This window comes from Rhea americana, unplaced genomic scaffold (genome assembly GCF_003343005.1).
Source record: "Rhea americana isolate MKP2758 unplaced genomic scaffold, rheAme1 scaffold_89, whole genome shotgun sequence".
Classification (NCBI taxonomy): Eukaryota; Metazoa; Chordata; class Aves; order Rheiformes; family Rheidae; genus Rhea; species Rhea americana.
This window is the reverse complement of record NW_028187077.1, coordinates 322,476-347,441: the sequence shown is the minus strand read 5'-3', so window position 1 is coordinate 347,441 and position 24,966 is coordinate 322,476. Positions and strand designations below refer to the sequence as shown.

Below are 24,966 nucleotides of genomic sequence, written 5' to 3'. Positions count from 1 at the left end.
GCCGCCGGGGCCGAGCCGCGGCAGGTCTTCCAGGTGCTGGAGGAGCAGCCGGCCGGCACCTGGGTGGGCACCATCGCCACCCGGCCCGGCTTCACCTACCGCCTCAGCGAGCACCATGCGCTCTTCTCCATCAACGCCACCTCGGGCGCCCTGCACACCTGCGCCACCATCGACCGCGAGAGACTGGCCAGCGACGTGGTGGACCTCGTGGTGCTCTCCAGCCAGCCCACCTACCCCAGCGAGGTGCGGGTGCTGGTGCTTGACCTCAACGACAACGCGCCCGTCTTCCCCGACCCCTCCATCATGGTGACTTTCAAGGAGGACACGGGCAGCGGGCGCCAGCTTATCCTGGACACCGCCACCGATGCTGACAGCGGCACCAACGGCGTGGACCACAGCTCCTACCGCATCGTGGCCGGCAACGAGGAGGGTCGTTTCCGACTCAACATYACCCTCAATCCCAGCGGCGAAGGAGCTTTCTTGCACCTGGTTTCCCGGGGCGGGTTGGACCGGGAGGCTACCCCCAGCTACCAGCTGCTGGTGCAAGTGGAGGACAAGGGAGAGCCTCGTCGGCGGGGGTACCTGCAAGTCAATGTCACTGTCCAGGACATCAATGACAACCCGCCCATCTTCAGCCAGACTCTCTACCAGGCCCGCGTGCCTGAGGACGCGCCTGTTGGTGCCAGCGTTCTCCACGTGGCAGCGGYGGATGCTGATGAAGGCACCAACGCTGACATCCGCTATCGCCTGGAAGGAGGTGATGGTGGTGGTGGGGAGGGAGTCGGGAGCCTCCCGTTCGAAGTGGACCCCGAGAGCGGGGTGATCCGCATCCGGGAGCCTCTGGACTAYGAGGCGCGGCATCAGTACTCGCTGACGGTGCAGGCCATGGACCGTGGCGTGCCCGCGCTGAGCGGCCGGGCCGAGGCCCTCATCCGTCTACTCGACGTCAACGACAACGAGCCCCGCGTGAAGTTCCGCTATTTCCCTGCCACCTCCCGCTTCGCCTCTGTGGATGAGAACGCAGCCCCCGGCACCGTGGTGGCTCTGCTGACGGTGAGCGACGCTGACTCCCCTGCGGCCAACGGAAACATCTCTGTGTCAATCCTAGCGGGGAATGAGCAGCGGCACTTTGAGGTGCACAGCAGTAAGGTACCCAACCTCAGCCTCATAAAGGTGGCAGCCGCCTTGGACCGGGAGCGCATCCCAGCCTACAACCTTACTGTGGCGGTGGCTGATAACTTTGGAGCTCCGCCGCCGCCCTCTGGCTCCCCTACTTCTTCCCTGGCTCCTGATGGGGCAGCAGCAGCTCCTGTGAGCCGCTCGTCGGTGGCTAGCCTGGTGATCTTTGTGAATGACATCAATGACCACCCCCCAGTCTTTGGGCAATCGGTGTACAGGGTGAACATCAGTGAGGAGGTGCCACTGGGCAGCTACGTGCGGGGCTTGAGTGCCACAGACCGTGACTCTGGCCTCAACGCCAACCTCAAATACAGTATTGTTTCAGGCAATGAACTTGGCTGGTTTCGTATCAGCGAGCACAGTGGGCTGGTCACAACAGCTGGCCCTGATGGTAGCACAGCTGGGCCTGCTGCAGGTATGTCCATTGCCCGTGGGCTGGACCGAGAGACTGCCTCTGAGGTGGTGCTCAACATCAGTGCCCGTGACCAGGGAGTGCAGCCCAAGTTTTCCTATGCTCAGCTGGTGGTCACCATCCTGGATGTCAACGATAACAAACCTCGCTTCAGTCAACCTGAGGGCTACCACGTGTCCCTGGCTGAAAACTCTCCTTTGGGAACAGAGTTGCTGATCCTGAGTGCTACTGATGGTGATCTGGGGGACAATGGGACTGTTCGCTTCTCCCTGCAGGAAGCTGAGCCAGCGGTGGCAGCAGGTGGCTCCTCTGTGGTGGCCCCTCGCCGGGTCTTTCGCTTGGATCCTGTGTCAGGCAAGCTCAGCACCATCTCTCAGCTGGACAGAGAGGAGCAGGSTCACTTCTTCCTGCAGGTTCTGGCCACTGATTTAGGTTCTCCTCCTCTTTCTTCTATAGCTCGGGTTAACGTGAGTCTGCTGGATGTGAATGACAATAGCCCTGTGTTTTACCCTGTTCAATACTTTGCCCATATCCAAGAGAATGAGCCAGCTGGAACTTACGTGACTACAGTGTCTGCCACTGATCCTGACTTGGGACCCAATGGGACAGTTAAGTACAGCATCTCTGCTGGAGACACCTCCAGATTTCAGGTCCATGGCCAGACAGGGATCATCACAACAAAAATAGCCCTTGACAGAGAGGAGAAAACTGCTTACCAGTTACAGATAGTGGCCACTGATGGTGGCCATCTCCAGTCACAGAACCAAGCCATTGTCACTATCACTGTCCTGGACACTCAAGACAACCCACCTGTTTTCAGCCAGGGCATGTACAGTTTTGTTGTCTTTGAAAATGTTGACATAGGCTACCACATAGGTACTGTTTTTGCTTCCACCATGGACCTCAACACCAACATCAGTTACCTTATCACAAGAGGTGACCAAAGGGGCATGTTTGCCATCAACAGAGTGACAGGCCAGATCACCACAGCCAGTATTATTGATAGGGAAGAGCAAGCGTTTTACCAGCTGAAAGTGGTGGCTAGTGGTGGAGCAATAACCGGAGACGCTGTAGTTAATATAACTGTCAAAGACTTAAATGACAACTCCCCCCACTTTATTCATGCGGTGGAAAGTGTAAATGTGGTTGAAAACTGGAAAGCTGGGCACACCATATTCCAGGCCAAAGCTCTTGATCCTGATGAAGGTGTTAATGGAGTGGTCCTTTACAGCCTTAAGCAAAACCCAAAGGGATTGTTTTCAATTAATGAAGAAACAGGTGCCATAAGCTTAACAGGGCCACTTGATATAAATGCCGGGTCTTACCAGGTAGAGATTCTGGCCTTGGATATGGGGGTTCCACAGTTGTCCTCTAACTTCATCCTGACTGTCTCTGTTCATGATGTAAATGATAATCCACCKGTGTTTGACCAGCTTTCCTATGAAGTTACGATTTTGGAGTCAGAGGCTGTGAATTCCAGGTTCTTTAAAGTACAGGCTTCTGACAAAGATTCAGGTGTGAATGGAGAAATAGCTTACAGTATAATTGAAGGAAATACTGGATATGCCTTTGGCATATTCCCAGATGGTCAGCTGTATATAARGAGCGAACTGGACCGTGAACTTCAAGAAAGATATATTTTACTGGTTGTTGCCTCTGACAGAGCAGTAGAACCACTCAGTGCTACTGTGAATGTTACTGTAATTCTGGAGGATGTAAATGATAATAGGCCACTGTTTAACAGCACCAACTATGTCTTTTATTTTGAAGAGGAGCAGAGYGGTGGATCGTATGTAGGTAAAATAAATGCTGTAGATAAAGATTTTGGGCCAAACGGTGAAGTCAGGTATTCATTTGAGCATATGCAACCAGATTTTGAGCTGAACACAATAACTGGTGAGATAACGAGCACTCATCAGTTTGACAGGGAGGCTCTTATGAGGCAACGGGGAGCTGCAGTATTTAGTCTTACAGTAATAGCAACAGATCAAGGATTGCCAAAGCCTCTAAAGGATCAGGCAACTGTACAAATCTATATGAAAGATATCAATGACAATGCCCCCAAATTTTTAAAAGATCTCTACCAAGCTACTATATCAGAACTAGCAGCAAATCTGACACAGGTTCTGAGAGTTTCTGCCTCAGATGTTGATGAAGGGAATAATGGGTTGATTCACTATTCTGTAATCAAAGGAAATGAAGAAAACCAATTCACAATAGATGGTAGCACAGGCCAGGTGACATTAATAGGCAAACTAGATCATGAAGCTACTGCGTCGTATTCACTTGTCATCCAAGCGGTGGACTCTGGAACAGTTTCCCTAAGCTCAACTTGCACGTTGAGCATTGATGTATTGGATGAAAATGACAACAGTCCTTCCTTCCCTAAATCAACTTTGTTAGTGGATGTCCTGGAGAATATGAGAGTTGGTGAACTTGTGTCCTCTGTCACTGCCACTGATTCGGATTCAGGTGACAATGCTGACMTTCATTATAGTATTACAGGGACAAACAATCACGGGACCTTTAGCATCAGTCCCAACACTGGTAGTATTTTTCTTGCAAAAAAATTGGACTTTGAGACRCAGTCTTTATATAAGCTAAATATAACAGCAAAGGACCATGGAAGGCCGCCACGGTCATCTACAATGTCAGTAGTAATACATGTTAGGGATTTTAATGATAACCCTCCTAATTTTCCTCCRGGGGACATTTTTAAATCTATTGTTGAGAATGTTCCTGTTGGTAGTTCTGTCATTTCTGTAACTGCTCATGATCCAGACGCAGATATCAATGGGCAGTTAACGTATGCAATCATTCAACAGATGCCGAGAGGTAACCATTTTCGTATAGACGAAGTCAGAGGGACAATATTTACCAATGCTGAAATAGATCGCGAGTTTGCTAATCTCTTTGAATTAACAGTCAAAGCAACCGATCAGGCTGTTCCTGTGGAATCCAGGCGATTTGCTGTGAAGAATGTGACTATTTTGGTGACGGATCAAAATGACAACATTCCTGTGTTCATATCGCAAAATGCTCTTGCAGCTGACCCTTCAGTTGTGATCGGTTCAATCCTCACTACAATTATCGCTGCAGATCCTGACGAGGGTGCCAACGGGGAAGTGGARTATGAAATAATCAATGGAGATACTGAAACCTTCATTGTGGATCGTTACAGTGGAGATTTAAGAGTAGCATCAGCTTTGGTTCCTTCTCAGCTCATCTACAATCTCATAGTTTCTGCCACGGATCTTGGCCCCGAAAGAAGAAAATCTACCACTGAGATGACTATAATTCTGCAAGGGGTTGATGGGCCTATCTTCACTCAGCCGAAATATATAACCATCTTAAAAGAAGGTGAACCTATTGGGACAAACGTCATATCTATAGAAGCAGCTAGTCCACGGGGTTCGGAGGTTCAGGTGGAATATTACATAGTGTCTGTCCGCTGTGAAGATAAAAGTCTGGGACGCCTCTTTACTATTGGGCGCCATACTGGTGTGATCCAGACCGCTGCCATTCTGGACAGGGAGCAAGGAGCGCGTCTCTACTTGGTGGATGTTTATGCCATTGAAAAATCATCTGCTTTGCCCCGCACGCAGCGAGCTGAGGTAAAATTTTTACATGRTGATTACTTACACGTTTCCTTCTTAACGAAACCATTTTATGTGTTTGTTGTGTTACCTGACCATTTTAAAGATGTTAGTGCACAGCAGAAGTGAGCTGAAAGTAAAGTCTGTTGGTTCATTAGTTCAAGATAACTTTTCAGTCAGTGTGCCTCCAACTGTATTCCTCAAAGCTGCCTGTCTAGAAGCGTGGCAGAGGTGTGGGTATAGTGCTCAGCCTTTGCTACTCCAGACATGACATTTCTAAAATAAATTTTAGATACTAGATATTTTAGCTTTAATTACAGGCATCTCTGAGTTCTGCATGCCTTCTCACTTTTTCAACGATTGATTAGTTTTAGTCTTTCTATTCCTATGTGAGCTATTACTGGACTTCTATTACAGTTGACAGGTCAATATGTGTCTGAGAGTTGCCTAGCAGGGGGTTGCTGTCTGAACAGTTCTTTGTGTCCCAGGTCTAGGCATACTTATTCTCCCCTTCCTTGTGGGAGGGGGAATTCACCTTGTTCCTGGTGAAGTTCCTCAAACGGATCTCCTCATGTATCTCAGACTTGCTGTTATTCTTTTCTTTATGCTCACAGATGAGCATGAAAATGGTCTTGTTTCTGTTCTCAGATGTGCCTGACTTATGAAAGTATTAACGTTTCAGCAGGAAACCTTCCTTATCAGAAAGTTATTTGCTTTGCATTTGAGTGAAGGGTCTTTCAGGTCTCTGCATAATTAGCTTGAGCAGTGAAGGGTGGAAGACAGGTCTGAAACCTCAGCTGTGAGGTGCAAATGCTGTAATTGCTGCTTTTGCRGTGTATGTTAACTGAGCCACAGAGCTAAAAGCCATTCATATCACCTTCTAGATGAAGACTAAAAAAGCTGTTGTGAAAGAGAGTCTTATTTGGTTTAACTTGCACCGTATTTGTAGCTGCCTTCCGCATCTTGCTATGAGTCCTTTAACTTTCGCTCCCCGGCAATCTGGAGCCGGCACTGTGGAGTAGGTCAACCAGCAGGGGATGCCGGAAGCGCGCAGTGGCCCAACCCTTTCCCTCGCCCGGGTGGTGCGTTGCCTCAGTATTGCACAGCCTTTCGCGTGCTGGACCTTACCGTCGTACATATTTCCACTTCAGAGTTAGGTCTTTCAGTTCTGAGCCACCAAKGATACTGTGGTCGTTTGGGATCTTTCTGCCTTAGTTAACATGGTATTTTTAACTCTGTTACTTGGCATCTGTAACTTTTTGTTTTAATCAGCACTTTGTTTTACTGCGTTTTAAGTATGGTCTGTTAAGGCACGTAGCCTCGCTTTCTGGTACTAGTAGTACTTGACGCTCTACAAAACGATCATTTGTTTTAAGCTGGGAATTTGAACAGTGCTTGAACTCAGAAAAGATTTATCAATGTGTAAATGATGGAGATAATTTTAAYGGTGTACATAGTGTAACGTTTTTTGTTTATCACGTGAGGAGAAACTGTAATGTATCTGAACACTGCCTGTTTTAGAAGTGAGTGCTATTAGTTTATGTAATGCATAATATAAATGATAAAAGGTTCCTGTTAAATATGTCTCTGCAGCCTTGCTAGTAACTTGTAGAAGATAAAAGCAAAAATTGATAAAATTGAATAACTGCTAGATCATTTTTTGTCCTGAAGAGTGGTTGTTTTGAGGATTAAGCCTTTCTCAGTGGGTGTCTGAATGACAGTCCCACAACTTTAGTCTGCRCACATGAATGAAGAGCTTCTTAACTAAAGGGCTGATAGGGAACCCTATGTTTGAGATAGTTTCACAAACTGTAAAACTAAGAATATTTGAGCAATGAAGAAAACAACTACTGAAATCTTAAACTAATTTTACGTTGTTGAACATCAAACCACTCCTGAAATCAAAAGCAAATGTTTTATTCTGCAAAGTCTATTGAAAGCATTAATCAGGAGCTAGGATTTCATATTACTATTTGCTGCATCTTTACAGTTTTTAAAATGCTTTCCCCCTAAAAAAGCATTAGTTTATATTTCTAAAGAAGCACAGTATTATGAATGATAGTCAGCTTTCAATGTTTTTTTTTAAAAAAACATAATCACATGCAGTCTTTCTCAACTGATTTAGCTTCCCCCAAATAGCTTTTGCTATCATTCTTTTGAAGAACTACTAATGTTCTGTACACCAGCTAACTATCAGAGGATGCTGAACTTTTGCAACTTATGCAACTTTTTCCCATGTTGCTTTTACGCAAGAATTTTGTGTTTGAGTACTAGTTTAAAGTCCTGAGTGCATGCATTTCAACCTTAGTTTACTGCCAGTCTTCCATAAGAAACAGCCACTGCCCAAGTACATTAGCACTATTTCTTTACCTTTAAAACCCTGCCCTAGAAAGCACTTGTGCTAAAGGCTKCCTTTGTCAAATCTACAGTTCAGCAGCTCTAATGTTTTCCTTTAATTCTAATTTGTAAGCTGATGACTAGCATGGTGGAATGGCCAGAACTCTGATTAGGAACAATGACTGTATGAACTGTTGGAATACTAAAGGCCACAAAACTGAAGTATTTTTTTGTATATAATGTCTTTGCCTCARCTTTGTAGAAACAGCATTATAATTCAACATTCCTGCGGGAATACATAGACAAACTAGTATGTTAGGTATCACTGCATTTGAAACTGTCACTTTTCTGAGCGGATGAACTGTCTGAGTTGTCAYGAGTTTTGTTAATGAGAAAAAGACCAACTCTTTTGCATTTTCCTTCTCTCTCAAAAAGAGCATGCTAGCTTTTGGTTTTAGATTTGGTTAAGGAGGAAAAGAATACTGATATGATATGCTTAACATCTCCATTCTTCCTTACTGTTTGTTACACTTCCTGCCCTAACATCCCACATCACCTTAGTTGCACTCTGGAACATAAGTTAACCAGGGAGTAGTCAGAGCCACATGCTGCTAAACTTGCTAGCCAAGGTCAGTAAGAGAACAGCAGTAGTAGCAAGGAAAGGYTGAATCTTTTTATAACTTAAGCTTTAGGAATAGTTATACCTATGAGTTAGAGGGCAATTTGCAGCTTTGGAAACAATTACTAGGCATTGTCTAGCCAGCAGATAGTATAAAATAAGAGCATGYTTGTGTAAAACCACTTATTCTGTAAGTCTAGTCTGTGAATCTTTGTYCTTGGGAAATGGTATGATTGGGAGCTTTTCCAAGGCTCTGTCACTGAACTCGACTTCTTCTCTATAGTGGGAGTATATTGCAGTGATCCACCCAGAGCTCCAGGTGAAAAAGGAAGCCTCTTCMTGGTCTTGCCCGTCCTTGGGGTTTGCCATATAGGATCAGACTAGATTCATTTATTACATAGCTACCAGGGTTGTGTGCTCGCTCTTTCTGAAGACAGAGTCCAAAGTTAAGTGCTGTGGTGGRTGGTGAGGGATGGTGACAGGATGGTGAGGGAATCCCCTTCTGACCCAGAGCAGCTGACATATGTACTGTAAACCTTCATTTTCAAGGCACGTCCATAAAGCAACACTGAGTAGCTTTAAAAAGTAAGAACTGCTTATTTAAAGCATTTTAAAAGTATGCTTCGTAGTTTTGAGCATAAAGCTTATCCCATATTTTTTTTTTTAATCTTCATGTATAAGCATGGAAACATACAAAGTACCACATACTTGGAGACCTGCAATGAAAAGATAAGGGCTCATTCTGTTGTATTTTACATGTATAGTTTTGTTTAGATGTGTTACAGGCTTTGAAAAGTRGGGTTTCTGTTTTTATTTTGAATCTTGTAGCCTATTGCTCTCTATGATCTGYGCTGACTAAAACCAGATTATTTGTCTCCCCCTGCCTTTATTAGTCATTAGGTTTCACATTATTGTTCTGTGGTAAAAATAATATAAGTATCCTGATGGGAGCCCCTCTATGCTGTTTACCACTGTGCATGTCAGTGTTTCTGCTGAAAAAGAAACCCATTGCTTAGATCCCTTCTCTTTATTCTCTACCATAAATTCTCTTTTAACCCCTTCAAGCAGGTGTTGAGTTTCCTCATCACAATAGTATTTAATGGATATTAGGATGACACTAAAATTACACATTTTTAATCAGTCTCAGTTTCCAAAACTAAAAATACATGTTGAATGATAGTTCAGATGATACAATGCTTGGGAACGCTGTGGTTGCACCCTATTTCTAGGATGGCAATAATGAATAGGAACAGGAGAACAATACCCAGTCATCTTTAATCTACTGGAGATTAAAGGGAATTAGGCGGAATCTCTAGTCTGCATGTTTAACCCTTAAGTGGGTACCTTCCTTCAAAGGAGCAGTAGGTTTGCTGGGAACCAGTGGTGCTAACATGTATATAATCTATGATAAATGAGAGGGTAACGGTTTGAGTTTTTCAGTTAAATGTCTTTCAAATGTTTTAAATAGTCCAAGTTCATAGCTCCCAAGGAAGAAGGAAAACAGTATAAATTTTAAATCAAAGATTGCACTTGTAGTAGTGGTAGATGCTACCAGGAGCAGATCTGTGCACAGGGATTCTTTGCCCCTTTAGAACTGCTAAGGGTGTAGGTAGAAAACAGTAAGGGACTGGATACATCTATTTTTAAAATAATATCAAATATTCATCCTGCATGCSCTGTTTCTCTCAGCCAGTGCCTTTCCTGTGTCCTTCCAGTTTCACTTTTTCTGATCCAGCCTGTTCCTCTGGGTTACAGCTTTACAAATTAGGCTGCCTGCATGCCCACCCTGCTTTTTCTTGATTTATACAGTCCTTAGCTCCAGCTTGTTTACTCATCACACATTTTTGCTGGGTTTGTGCCTATTCCTTTCATTATCCCATTTTGTGACTTCATAGCTCAGTCCAGCCTAGGTGCTCTGACTCAGCTTGCCTTGGGTATCTGAAGTTCTGTACCATGTGGGTCTCTACTGAACTTAAGAGATGGAAGTATTCCAGAAAAMGTTTCCTCCACTGTGTGTGTCCAGTGCAGAGCTCCAAAAACTCAGAATAAGAAAGAGAAGATGATTTATACTAGGGATACCAGAATTTGTCTGGGTCTAGAGCTGTGGGAGTGCTGTGGTTCCCTCATGTGGTGTGTGCTGGGTACCAGCCCAGAGCCATGTGGGTACCACAGGGGTTACATGTGGCAAAGCCTGGCAACATATGGCCTGGGACTAATGTTACTTTGAGAAGTGGAATGATGTGAATTGGTAGGATAGAGCCTTTAAGATACTGTTTTTCTAACCAGTCTGGTAACAACACAGAGCTTTAAATTTGGTAAGAGAACCTGAAACACTTTTGGTAAGTATTATCTGGCATGTTTCATATTTACCAGTACAAGCACGAACAATAGAGCACTCATTGTGTTCAWACTACTTATGAATCATTTTATTCTTTAGTGATACATGGCACATTAATTGTAGCTTGACAAAGGAAATTACTTATGAAACATTTGAGTAAACAATGAAAATCTGCCTCCTTGTCAAAGTTCCAAAGCCATTTTTTTTCTTAGTGCTGGTATTATTGATTCTGAGAAACGTGTAATTATTTAACTCATTGCTGTCACTTGCACTGGTCTGAAAAAGAATCTGTGAGGTTTCCTTGAATGAGTGGGAGATGAATGTGGTCTGTGTCAAAAACTGTTCTAAACCAATTTGTGCTTTTCAGACAGTTCAGGCTTGCCCCTATTTTCATCATCTTTTGTTTCTTTAATGTCTGCCTTACTAAAATGTTCTCTTAAATATTTAGAATTTTTCRTTTATCTTTGAAGCCTTATGAAATGACCTTATATGCAAAAAATGTACAGTTTTTATGTTAAGTCACTAGATTTTTAAAAACAACATTCTTTATTATGGAAAATATTACTTTTCATATGTCTCTAAGGCAAACACTAGGATTAAAGTCTCAAAGCATGTGAAAATTTTGCACCRATTTAATTTTGCCATGTATTAAATTCTTCATAAAAAACCTCTAAAGGATTCTTAGATTCTGTTGATGTTAACAAGCAATACTCTTTTTCCAGGTAAAGTGATACTCCCCAATTTATTAGTGTGCGAGTTTCTTTCTAATTTTCAGTCTGCATTAAGCAATTGGTGGCTGTTTATTAATGAGAAGAACATACTTGAGACCTTGGTCACCAGAGTTTCTATGGTCTTGTTATCTACCRGTATCATCATTAGCTTTTCTGTGATGAAACTATGTTGTTGCTGGCTCCTTAAATCTTTGTCTTTGACTATTTCCTTTGCATTTCCTAATTCTTCAGACAGCAAGTCCTGCACCCTCTTGGAGGATTTTCATACCCTTTTGACTGGTAGGAGACTCCAGATACTTTCTTGATCTCTTTTAAGAGGTTGAATATTGTAGAAACATTCTCAAAGGGTTGTTACCTCTTTTCCTCCCCGAAAACAAAGCGTTGGTTTACTTYATATCAAAGCAACCTCCTGGCATGAAAGTTATACTAGTCTAGGTTGCTTTAACTGTGTCTAGACTAGGGAGTAGCATTACTGTTAACTCAGTTGGGTTTGTTACCAGTATAACTGTCTGTGCAAAACCTGTGTGTAGACAAGCTCTAATACTCTTGGGTTCTAATTAAAAATGAAATTTATTGCAAATAAAATTGAACTAAAACAAAGAGTTTTCCTAACATACTTACAGTAAAGAAATGTGATGCCAGATCAGTATGGTACATCGTGACCTGTTTCAGTAAATTTATAGCCTTACTTCACTTTGCCAAGAATAATATTAGATATGTTAGGGAAACTGTGTCTTTGTTTTACCATCATGTTTCTCTCTATTCTAATAAATCTTATTTTTAATTAGACCCCTTAGTCTAGACTGTCACCCAGGTTTGTTTTTGTAGAGATCTATTTTTGTTTACTTCCTCAGAGAAATAATGTACTAAAAGGGTGGTGGAACAGATGGAAAGTGATAGCCATGATTATGCTGTAAAAATACATATATTCACTTTAGTTAATTCACAAGAATTCCAGAGAACCTCTYAGGAAAGTGGTAATTTATGTGCCAACAGCTATGCAAAAAAATATGCAGAGGAGTATTTGCATTAGTATTTAATATTCTGCAGTCTTCACACATACATACAGTGTTAATAGGCTATTGCTCATATTGACAYACTCATCTTGGATTAGTATGTAAGGGTTTACCTACTATATTTAACACAGCCATCCAGACATCCAGCTATACAGACAGAAAGGCATTCTGATGTTATCTGGTAAAAACATGTATCTGGTAAAAACATTCAGCAGAATCTAAGGCTGGGTGGGATGGGTGGAACTGCGAAGGCTTCTTTTGGAGAAGAGTATCTTCTGCAGGGGGCATGAAATTACCTCGTGGGCCTGAGGTGGGATCCCGTTGTGAATGGTTTCTGGGGCAGCCGGGCAAGGGAAGCTAAGTCATAGCAGACCCAGTTGAGGTGTGGAGGGGAAAGTCAAAGAGCACCTTTGGACTAACTTAGTGGCAGAGAAGTGTATGTATAAAGCTTGCCTTTTTGCTGATTCCCCTGAGGCCTGTTGACTATCTCCATGGGTTGCCCRTGAGCAGGGAGATGTTTGTGTACTGTTCCCTGGGGTTGCTGCAGAGGGGCTCAGCTGCATGAGGTCTTCTGTTTCATTTTCTCTCTCCCACAGGACAGTGCCTTTAGCATCCTCTAAGAGATCTGAAACATGAAGAAAGGATTTCTCTGATAAATCTGTGCTAAGTGAAACAAGTAGAAGTCTTGAGATATGCTGGGTGCCCAGTATGTGAAGTATCAGCAGCATTAACATGAAAATAAGTTTATTTCAGATATGACATTATTCAGCCTCACTAATGACCAATTACATTTCTATACATAATCACATGTACCTGCACTTGTCAAAATAATGCTCTCTTCAGCCAATCAGTTGAATGCATTCAGAAGACAACAAAACTGTCAAATGCCACTATAGTTTTCTCTATAGCATCCACCTGTGTTGTTTCCAGTAGTCACAATGTACCTGTCTGTTGGCTGCTCTCCAACAGCAGTCAAGCCCTGATTTGCCTTTATGAGCAGAAGTGTGTTAAGGCAAGGGAAAGGGGCCAGTGTAACTCAAAGTTATAGTGTGCTTTCTTTCTTTGTGCTACTCTTCTGAATATCCTAAAGGTGAAGGACAAAATTGTTTCTTGCTGAATACCTGTAGTATAAAGTACTTGATGAAAGTACATGGCAAAGTAGTTGTGTTAAATTGTACTTGGTGTGGAGCATCTCACCAAGATTGTTACGTTGTAGTATGTCCCCAGGAGCCTGAACTCAAGAAACATTGTTCATAAAGAGAATTGGAGAAAGGACAACAACAACAACAAAACTATTGTTTCAAAGGTTGACGTTGGTAGGCATCTGTTGATGTAAGTCTTCTGGACCTCTGCTTCTGCATGGTGAAAGGTGAAATGCATCTCCTAGAGGCCAGGACTTCGGTATTGAGAACTGCACAGCAGAGCCCAGCCTGCTCTGCCCTGTTTGCATGGAGCAYGCTGCTGCTGTGTTTTTTGTTGCTGCCATGTGTGTGGGAAGCCTCTACTCTGCTTAATATATTGCACATTCATATCCCGTCCCATTGCTAATTTATTTTAACTTCTGAGGGGTAATGGTGCAATTTACTGCTTGCTTAATTATGTATGAATGGCTTTCGTGAAACTGATAAGCTGGAGAGTTTAAGCATCTTACAAGTTAATTTTGATTCATTTCCAGATCCCTCCTTGGAGTATTTTGTGTGTGTGTGTATGTATGTGTGTGTATGTGTGTAAACATATATATATATATATGTTTACACACATACACACACATATATGTATACACACACACATATATATATAAATATAAACCCATTCTTTTTTTTTTAATGCAGTGGCTTATTATTAGCATAGACCATGGTAAATCACTCTTATGATTGAATTGAAGAGTAGATTTGTAAGCTGTGCTGCAAGAATGAATGAATGAAAGTCCCTTTCATGACTTGGAGTTTTGTTCCTGCCCTTGCCTTGAGGAGAGGCAGGGTGGGATGAATGCTTTGGGGACCAGAGCGGCATGCGTGCCTTCTTCGCTTGGGAGAAGGATCTGCAATCACATGTACTTTTTTAACCAGACATCAAATGTAAAACTATCCTGAGCTGATAATTTTTTTTTATTGCTGCTAACATGAAGTTAACATAYCTGCTTAGTTAACATGAAGTGAAAAATGAGGAAAAGGCAGAGTTTTCACAGTGAACTGCGCTTGTTTTAGTTATAAAATCCCTTAAATCTTTTCCTGAAGGTTCCTTTGCAAGTATATTCAATTTTAATGCTTCTGAAGCCTTTTCAAGATTTTTTCTCATGAAAATATGAATGAGTAAAATTGTAATTTAAAATTGTAAGCAAATAGTTTGTATCTATTCTTTTTTGGTTTTGTTTTTTGGCTGGATAGTATACTAGTTTTATTTTTGGTAGCTGCAACGTTTCTTGAAGTCTAATCCTCTGGAAAGCTATTAACTTGAAGAATGTGTATATGATGTTTTTCCTACCCAACTCTATAGTTTTCTGTTTAATTTATATCCATTTTGTGTGGAACTAATTTAAATAGCATCCAAAACTAGATAATACTAAGTTAAACTCAGCAATAGCAATTGGCTTTCAAAGAAAAGATTTGATGTGTAGCAGCTGGAGAGAGAAAATATCAAGTTCACATCACCAGGTACATACATGTGTGTGTGTGTATATATATATATATATATATATATATGTATGTATTTTATATATATATGTGTATATATAGAGAGAGGAACAAAAATACTACTCAAAATTTTAAGCTAAAGGTGTGGGTTGCCGCAGGCACTGCATTTGGGTAAATAGTAATTGTTTCCTTCACAGTGTACCAGGAGATGAATAGTTCCTTGGAGAACTAGATGTAAAACTCCATGGAGCGAGGCCTTTTCATGTAAACTCCTTTTGGATCATTTTTGATAAATTAAGAGAATTCTACTGAAATAGTTCAGAGGAATAAGATGCCTGAGCTATGGTTGGTATATGTCTGCAGTATATCTACTTAAAGCTTAGTATTTTCCATAGGTTTTTTTTTTTTTTTTTGTATCATATTACTTTTCAGGTTCCCTGGTGCTTTCCCCATTCCACATTCTTTATTCTTTTCAATACAACAAATCTTTTTAATCCATCAAAATGTCATGCTGTCTGAAATGCAAAGACATGTTGCAGTTACAAGGCTGGGAGCAGAAGACAAACTCTGTAGCTTATTACATTCTTAGTCTTTAGCGACTTGCATTTTTATTTATGTGTATACTTACTTAAATTGCTATGTTTTTGTTTTTTGTTTTCCCCCTTATGTTTTGGGGCATTTTGGTTTTTTTTAGCCTCATTCTATTCCCCTTAAGTCCATTGAGTTCTTTCCTGTCTTCTCTGGGAAAAGAATTTGTACTTTTCTGATTTYGGTGAACAACTGAAGGAAAATCTATATTGATTTTTATTTTTTTTAACCCTTGTAGAGTTACGTCTGATCACCTGAAAAATAATCTGTAGTTGTGATAATCTTATGTGAAATAGAGGTTTCCCTTCCACTGTGTTTCTCACAACATTCAACTCACGTATTTCTGATTTTCAGAGTCTGTTTTATTRAGCATAAAATTCTTATATCAAGTGATTCCTATGATCAGCACTGAAAGTTGCATTTTTATAATCATGTTTATTTCTCTGTGCAGTATTATCAAGTGGGGTTGCAGTTATTCACTATAAGGTTAAGTGATCATGTTGAGATCATAATTAATTAAACATAAGTAATGATGCGTTATTATTTTAAGTCTTGCAACTGACAGATTTAGCACACTACTTGACCCATGTACTGACGGAGGGAGGAGGAAGTGGGAGTGAACATTTTCTTTACAGGGCAGGATGATATTGGGTAGGAGAAAACTGCACACATGCCTGCCAAAATACTTGGATCAAACTAAAGGAACACAGATGGCTGAGGCTGATAAAGGTGTCTGTTATTGTGTGTGTTTTTTTCTTCTGTGCAATACTGTTTTGAGTTTGTGTGTAAGAGAGTTAGGAGGGGAGGAAGACAACTATATGAATATGTTTATTTTAATACATTTTACAGTTTAAGAAAAGTTGTATTCAAGAATGCCTCGTGTCTGTGCTCAGTAGGAAGCCCTACATTGTGGAGCAAAGCCCTACTTGTAGKTTTCTGTAACAAAAGAATATGCCCTTAGGGACTTTGCCGTTCCTCCGAGAGTSGTGCTGTCTGACCTTTGGTTCCTAGCTGCCAGCACAAAAATTAGATTGTAATGCTGGAAGGAACCCATAAGAGTTTGACTGAGGAGGTTTGAAAGYACACAGGCTCTACAGCTGCTTCTGGCCAGCTTGCGGTCAACCTAAGAGCCAGCTCTCCTGTTACCTGGCCTCTTATTTCTCCTTGTTGCTCAGGTTTGTCAATAACTTGACTGCTTGCTTTATGCAACAAGTGTGTGTGTGTATACACTTACATGCTTGTGTAAGTAGCATGTTGTCCCGCAGAGGGACCTATGGGTAGGACTGTCTGCAGCTTTTCCAGCTGAGGAGGAAGCCAAACTGCTGCTGAGCTTGGACGCCTAGTGGAGCTTGCAAGGGGGGAGCCATTCTTAAGCCCTGCTTTATCTAGTCAAAGTCCAGTTCTTCATAGCATTTTTGTTAGCTTTTGTCTTGTAGAAGGCAGCTAGCCACCACCACTAAAAATGCCATATCTGAGCTTTGAAGTTGCTTGCAGAAGTAAGTCATTTTCACCAAAAGAAGTGGTTGTCCAGATGTGTTGGATCTATTACATTCATAAGCAACACCATGCATCCTCACAGATGTGAGGAGAAGGGAGTAGAAACAACACCTTTTATTCTCCATCCATTAAAGCAAAGGCAATTTCTTTAAAAGGCATTAAGATTTAAGATTCTTGTTTTGTTATTGATGGCACTTAAGTTTTCCTGCTCATGATGGGTGGAAATCCACACGATATTCTTACTAGTGAACATGAAAGAAAAACGGTACTTCAGACTTTGTGGCAGGGCAAATAAATTTCATATAGAATAAGTTCTTCAATTTGCAATCATTAAGTTGATGTTGCTATTTTTCATATAAGCATCAAAATACAGTTGCAAAGGCATATTACTAATGGTATATGGTAAATAAATCCAAATTTTATCCACAGCAGTATTACTTTGGTCTATGGTCTTTTCTTTTGTTTTTAAAATTAGACATTGAAATAATCTTTTTTGGTCATGCAAAGCCTCCCACAAATGAGGGAGACAATGTTTTGTTCTCAGACTTGATGATCGAATGAATGTACTTTCTGATGCCATGAGGTCTCACGTGTGCAAACAGTCTATTCTGTAAATATAGCATATTATTATGACTATTGATAGTGACTAGTACTATACAAATTAGAAAATAAACTCAGCCCAGCCATGTTCTCTCTGGAAAAAAAGCTGTTTGTGTGAGGTAGAAAGGACATGGCAAAAAGCAGTACTGTTATTAGAGCTCTGGCTCTGTAAAGGATTTATGTTCATAAGAATCTGGAATTTGGAAAAAAACAAAAATTACAAACAGTGGATTGGATTTTCTTTTAGTCATACTATTTTTCCATTGATGTAATGTTATTTTCTTTAATAGAATTACTCTGCATTTACATTGGTGTAACCAAGCAGAAAATGAGGCCCAGAGTAAATCAGAAAGAGCTTCTACTTGTGCAAATTAAAATCTATATTGAAAGTGACACAGGATAAACGCTAAACATTTCTTTAAGAAAAATCTTGCCTTTGTCAAGGAAATGAAAAAACCCAAAGCATTCTGCAGCCTATAATTAGGCACTTTACATGGATGTAGCTCAGCAAAAAGTAAAATAAGACAATGGTATTAGCACAGTACTCCCATGAAAAGAACTAGCAATAAATTGAAGTACTAAGGAGGCTACAATACAACTTAATGGAGAAGATTCTATAGAAATCTCAGTCAAGAAGTCAATTATACTCTAGAAATTCATTAATAAACATATGCAGTGCTCATTGTACAAAATTTAAAAATAATGTGAACCTTTAGTATTAAATTAAAGTGCTTTTTGTCATTGTGTAGTTTTTAAAAAGACAAAAATTAGCTTTTTATCTGACAAGTCAAAGGTTTGGTACTCAAGTTGGAAGCAGGAAGGAAGAATAAAAGGCCATTTAAAGTAGTTTAGTGGCAGCATGTTAAGTTTTTCTTTAAACAAAAGGTAAAAAAAATCTATTACCAATAGATAACACCTATATTCCAGCCACCAATAGCTGCTTGCACTTGAGAGAAAAAAAAAGGAATTAAAAAAAAAAAAAAAAAAAAAAGCATCACTGAGAAGGAATTTGTTGATATTTCTACCCACATAATCTTAGGGATTTTTCTATATTAATGAAAACATTATTTAAAATATCTTACAGGAAAAATAGAATGATTTTCTTATGAGGGAAAGACTTAAATCTGTAATCACTGAGAAACTTGTGAGTGTGCGTGCATAATGACTTAAATATGAAATTCTGTTCCTTTAACTCCTCTTCTTAGTTCCTTGAAGACCATTAGGACCACTAGTGTAAGGCAAACAGGATTTGACCTTTTGATAACACTGAGACTCTTTGTAGGCCACATCTCAATTTACAGGAAAATAGAAGATTTTCCAAGTAAAATAAAATAGACTGTTTACTAAAATGGGAAATTATTGGAAAAAAGTTTGTGTTCACTGAGAAGTAGTGAAAAGTTTCACTGAGGCAAATCTGCAAGATTATTTTTCTGCTTTTTGTTGGCATCAGGAACTGTGGCTCTTTTGTTTGAGGTGTTAGTGAGCTTTCGAGTCATTTGCAAACTCGTCCTAAGCAAATTTTCTGTTTGCTTCGCGTGGGAACCATAGCATCGTGGTTTGGCTATTTCTCTATTGTTTGGCTCTCCAGATGTGTTTAGCACTAATAGCTGAATTCAAAACATGCAATTTTAGCTTTTTAATACTCTAAGCATAGGATGATGGATCCCCAAGAGAGCCTCCCTTGGGTGAAACAGGCAGGGAAAGGCACCCGTCTATCGCAGTACGGGAGAGCACCCTTTTGGAGGGCCCGTCTGGCTTAGAGGGGGACCTACGCACCATTCTTAAGGGAGGCTGCTACGTTTGGCTAGATTTGTGCAATGAATCCCGTCAGAGATGTAGGTTTCTGTCTCCATCAGGAATAGTAACCAACAAATGCYTGTAACACTATATAAACCGCATTGATGTTAACAGCTCTAGTTTATTATGGCCTCCACGTTCAATTGCAAGTGGAAGTGCGTGAAATAGGGTATGCATTTAACTGTTGGAAATATTTATCTACGTTTACATGGTTATTTTCTCTTTAAAAGAAGGATGGTTTATARTAGGTCTTTTTCTTTCTTTTTCATCTAAGTTGTATAGGAAAGAAATGCTGCTAATAGGCTGAAAAATACTGTTTTCTAGCACTCCAAAAGACATTTTAAYGTGATTGTAACAAATACCTAGCCATTTTTTCTCTTCATTAGAAACTTGAAGTCTAGTGTTTAGAACAGAGGATTCTGAAACAGAGAAACATTGCATTAGACTTCCTTTGTGACTCCCACAGACATTGATTAATTGGGACAGTCAGCATGGCTTKCTTCTAAAAAGAAAAAGCTTAATGATTAACTAAGTCTTTTTCTCCCTCCCACTGAGCATATAAAATGCTTATAAAAGAATGCAGAAATGAGGAACTTAGAGTTGATTTTGTATACAATAGAAACACAGATGAATATTTCACAATATACTATATATAATCAGAAACATTAATTTCCATGTGATAGCTGTCAAGATCTGAATATAATAATGTATGCTCCAAGTCATTTGGTGTTTTTGGAGAGAAAAAAGCTGTCATTCTCCCTGGGGTGTAGATAAAGTAACACCTATGTTGAATGACTTATCCACATTTGTTTTTACATATGTTACAAACATTGGAATTGAAAAACTAGGGGTTTGATAAGTTATTGCCAATTCCAAGCCAAGTGCCTTTGTTTTCGTTTGACGTTTCTAAAAGCTTAGCGGAACTGAAGACATGCATGTTGTGAACATGCAAGTCCTTTCACTGATGTCATCGGAAGGAAAAAAAGAAACTTGTATTACAACAGAATTGCAAGTCACCCTATCTAATGCAGTTGGCAATGACTGCTATGTTCAACTTGAAATCCCATGCTATTGGTGATGGCCAGAAAGGATTTTTGCATACAGCAACATTCAATTAAACATTTCTTGAATCACATCTAAAAATTATTTATTCATTCTTTTATTTAAACTAGGATGATGCATATGATCTGTGCATATGCTTTTGCAAAATATAAATCAAARTATTTCTCTCCTCTGTCTCTGTAAATTGGGTTTTAGCTTTATCAAAAGGGACAGTTGGAGGACAGCTGACCTTCTATTGTGTTTCAGGAAATAATTTGCTTTTACACTGTATTCCATATTATGCAGATATGCCTCCTTCATGTAACAGAATGAGCAGAGTAGAGGTACTTGGTCTCAGGAGGGAAAGCAAAAGTAAAATCTGTTGAGAGAGTCAATAGATTGAACTGGATTTGATGAGAACAGCCCAAGGCTCATAACAGATACAAAAATTTTAGGGATATAATAATATGTAGGGCAGTTGGGTTTGCTCTTGTTCAGTGAAATAAGTTGTCTCTTTCTGGTCTTAATTTCTGTCAACACTGCTGGTTTATAGTCTAGACATTTAATCTGCTCTTCTGGGGAAGAATTTTCCTTGTATTAGCTGATAGCACTTCATAAATTGCTGTGTTTTATCCCAGCCATGTGAAGGATAATATTAGGGTGTAGCTATATGATTCACCACAACTTTTAAAATACGATTTATGCAACACTGTAGTAGTCCTGAATCCCTCTAACAGATGTTATTTGTATGTTGGTATGAAAGTTAACAGCAGACTGGTGTCAATGTAGTGATTTAATTTTAATTTATATATTCTTAAAGTTATACCYCTTGTAAAATTTGCGTAAATATTATTTTGTGGGATTACGTGTTAGTAGCTTGTTAGTGGCTTTCAGATCAATGTGCTCATYTTACAAATCCCCTAAAAGTAGTTTTTCCTCTAAATTATTATCCTTAAACAGCAGTGATTTCATTTGTGCCCGTGTCCAATTTACACATCTTAGTATTAGAAATTCAGTTTTATCTTTATAGATGCTGAAATTAGTTCTGTTATGGCTTGTGAACAGTGCTGGAAAAATTTACAACTTCAGGTTCCAACCTAACACATACTTTTTGGGAGGAGTGGTGTTTGTACTAGAGGCTGATAARTTTTGTCTGGCTCCACTGGCTTTCTAAAATATCAGTGGGATGTTGGTGCAGTGGTATGATGATCAGGCTTCCTCCTTTTTTGAGGATTTAATTTCTTTTGAGGAACATATAAAAAACAGCCTAGAACAGAACTTACTTATTTTCTTTTTCATGATGATGGTTTTATTTTCTGAAAGTGGCCTTCACTGCATTTTTAGGTCTTTTTCAGAAGAACCTATGTATCATTTTTGAAAGAGAATATATAAGGATGTAGGCTGCAGTTACTTATTTGGCAATGGCCTATCTGGTTACTGCTCTCTGCTCTTCTACCTTCCAGCTGTTCCTTTCTGCACTTGAGATGCTCATTTGAGCATTGGCATAAACAGTTGCATCAGCACACTGCAAAGTAACTTGGAAAACCAATCCAGCTGAAAAATAGGCCAGGAAGATGACAATTTTTCAACTGGGTCTGTTTTTCTAATCCATGTTGCAATGAAGTGAGGCAATTGCTTRTGCTGGTTGATGGCAAGGGCAGCTGGGGACTGGAGATGAAGTGCCAGGACCACTGAAGAGGGAGTAGCAATAGCTTAAGCCAGTACAATTTCCAGAAACTTTTATCATTTGATGATTCCCCCTGCCCTCGCCTCCCCCAGGTATTTTGTTACTTTTGAAAATTTTACRTCTGAGTATTGGTCTCAAAGCTCTTAGTAGGGGTGGAATGTCAGGGCACCYTCGAGGATTTGGTTTTGTTCTCGTGTGCTTATTTTGAATGGGAAGGGGTGCCTCTGTAAAGTTTTAGCTTGCTCTGAATAGAAAGGCCCACTATAAAGTGTATCCTTGAGAGAGCTGGAGCTTCAGAAAATAACACCATTTTCTGTGGAATATTCTTTGCATCTTCATTTCCTTCTTTTTACTCTCCTGGGGAAACTTATCTGCTCTTGTTTGTTTTTTGTTGAGTTTTTTCCTTTCTTTCTTTATGGAAGCTTGTTACCTTTTTCTAGCTTTTTCAGATAGATCAGTTTTTAGAAATAAGATGGAACAAGGTTAACATTTAGGTTTAATTTCTCTTATTTTGACGTTGAAAATGCTGTAGAAGTCAGATTTTTAACTGCGGCGTTGGGCTTCAACTGTCTTGCAGCTGATCTGCCAAAGMAGTAACGAAAGTGTTGTCTAAGAATTAATTACTAGTGCAAGCGCGCGCTCGCTGGGGCCACAGACTAGCCTTGGTGAATAACGGGAATGAGGAATGAATGGAATGAGCGAATGCAGCCAGAGCCCAGGGCTCCCCGAAGAAATCGGCGTCTTCCATACCCAGCGTTGCAGTGGTCCTCAAGGACAGCCAGAAAATCACAGGAGGCACTTGGCAAATAGCAGACTGATCTCCATCCACAGACAGTTCCTTGGTATTGGGAGTGTCCATTAAATAAATACATATATATATATTTTATATATATATATATATTTATTTATTTATTTATTTTTTTTTATTGCTGCCCTCTTTGCTCAGGTCACAAATGTCAGACTTCCTGTATCTGTCAATGTGCAGTGGTACCAGAGGGTGAAAGAGGCTTCCCCAGGGCCTTCTGCCTTTGCCTGGCTCACTTYCTCTGTTTTGTGAACTCCTGACTAGAGCACTTGCTCAGAGTAAACTCATTCAAAGGTAATCTGTGGTGTAAGAAATCAGGRTTTGACTCGAGAGGAATGCTGGAATATAATAAAATGATAAGCCTTTATTTCAGAGGAAAGGTGCTATTTTTTTTCTTTTACTGTTGTACTCAAGTTTTTTCTATCATTGTCTACACCCATGKGTACTTTACTTCTGTGTTAATTTCCAAATGTAGGGTGGGTTTTTTTTAATATGTAGTGGTTTGTATTTGCTGTTTTTATTTAACGTTTTGTCCTGCTCTTTTGTGGGCAGCAGTATTTGATTTATTTCTGTGGGGAAAAAAAAAAAAAGAAATCTTAACGATAGCATTCAAGCCCGTTTATCTTCATTTTGTTCCAGTGCAGTGGTGGATATTCCAAATTCTCCATGGTAATTGAGAAGTATTTCAGCAAAATATCTTGCCAGATCTTTGCATTTTCATTACAATTATTGCTAAGGAGAAAGAGTACTTTATCAGACATAGGCTTTGTAGCACTAGAACACAGATGTTTAAAGCTCATGCAAATCAGTTTCTCTTTTCATTGCAAGTTTACTACTGAAGTAGTGCAGTTTTTAAGAACCAAAGGCCTTTTCTAAGAAATACTTCACTGGCATCTCTTTGGTAAGCAAGCAGTGCAATGCATCCCTGGGGTTTCTTACAGGCAGAACAAGAAAGATCTACTTTACTCTGCCTATTTTGTTCCTTGCGGATTATGTGCATTAGCTGTTATCCCATTATATGGTACATTCATAACTTTTCTGTTCAAGTTCTGAAGTAACCAGGTTGCAACTGTATGTAGTCCCGCTAACAGAACAAGAAAAAGAAAACCCCATAGAGATGCATAGGGAAGGGGGGGAGGGGAGGTTGAGTGTGTTTTGCTGCTGTTAGGACAAGTAATTAACCAAAAATTTTTATTTAAAGCAGTTCAGCATTTCTTTTCTGTTTACTTGCTGAACTGCTATTCTTAGGCAGCTGTCTCCCCTCTTTCATTGTGCGTGTCAGATCTGACTTAAACCACAAAGGGCAAAAATACTTTTTTGTTAATGAATGTTCTGCCCCATCTTACTATGAGGCAAAATAGTTTGTTTCTATGCTGTAAGTCACACAAAAACAAAGGTTAGAAACTGCAGAGGCTCTCAAAGCTTTTCAAAGAGCTGGTTGCAGTTCTGTATTGTGAAAAAACATGTTTTCCTGAACTGAGCCCAAAGAGCCTGGTTACCATGATTATTGGATCAAACGTTGAGTGCCCTTGAAAAGCTAATGCACTGTTCGTGTTCTCTGCTGGAGCAACTATTAGGACAGATGCCTGCCACAGTCAAGCTGCAGTATCAAGTACATTTCTTTTCCTACAATAATGCTGTATTTTTATTTTGCTTCATTCGCTTACATAATTTAATCCCATGAAGTCCTTAAGACCTAATATAAATTAGCACTTGCAATATTAAACAGCTGTGGGAGCAAATTATTCTACAAGATGAACAAACTAGTCTTTCAAAAGAAATAGTTTTTGGTTTTGTTTGTTTAGCTTTTTTAAGCAAATTTTCTTAGATCAAAATAGTTCTCGTTGAGTAAAGGGTAAGAATGAATGCAGCACTGTCCTTGTCCAGACTAATTAGCAAATACTTCAAATTAAGTTTATTCAGTGAGTAAACTCCATGAAAGAAATGATTAATAAAAAATAGTGTTAAAAAGCTTTAATCTCCACTAAGCTTACTTGCATGAGTCAGAAAAAACACTCATCCTTGTCCACTGACATTTCAGAAATTAAGTAGCTTGGAGCTACTTACTATGTAGAAGTTACTCGATACCT

At 40.1% G+C, this 24,966-nt stretch overlaps 1 protein-coding gene across 1 annotated transcript in view; it reads left to right on the top strand.

The window, feature by feature from the left end:
- Positions 1–24,966, top strand: part of FAT4 (FAT atypical cadherin 4) — a gene marked incomplete at its 5' end in the record, with an annotated part of 143,915 nt that continues 118,949 nt past the window's right edge. Inside the window, one exon of the mRNA XM_085323905.1 lies at positions 1–5,205. Within this exon, the coding sequence (XP_085180031.1) occupies positions 1–5,205 (5,205 nt within the window). The remainder of the gene's footprint in view (positions 5,206–24,966) is intronic.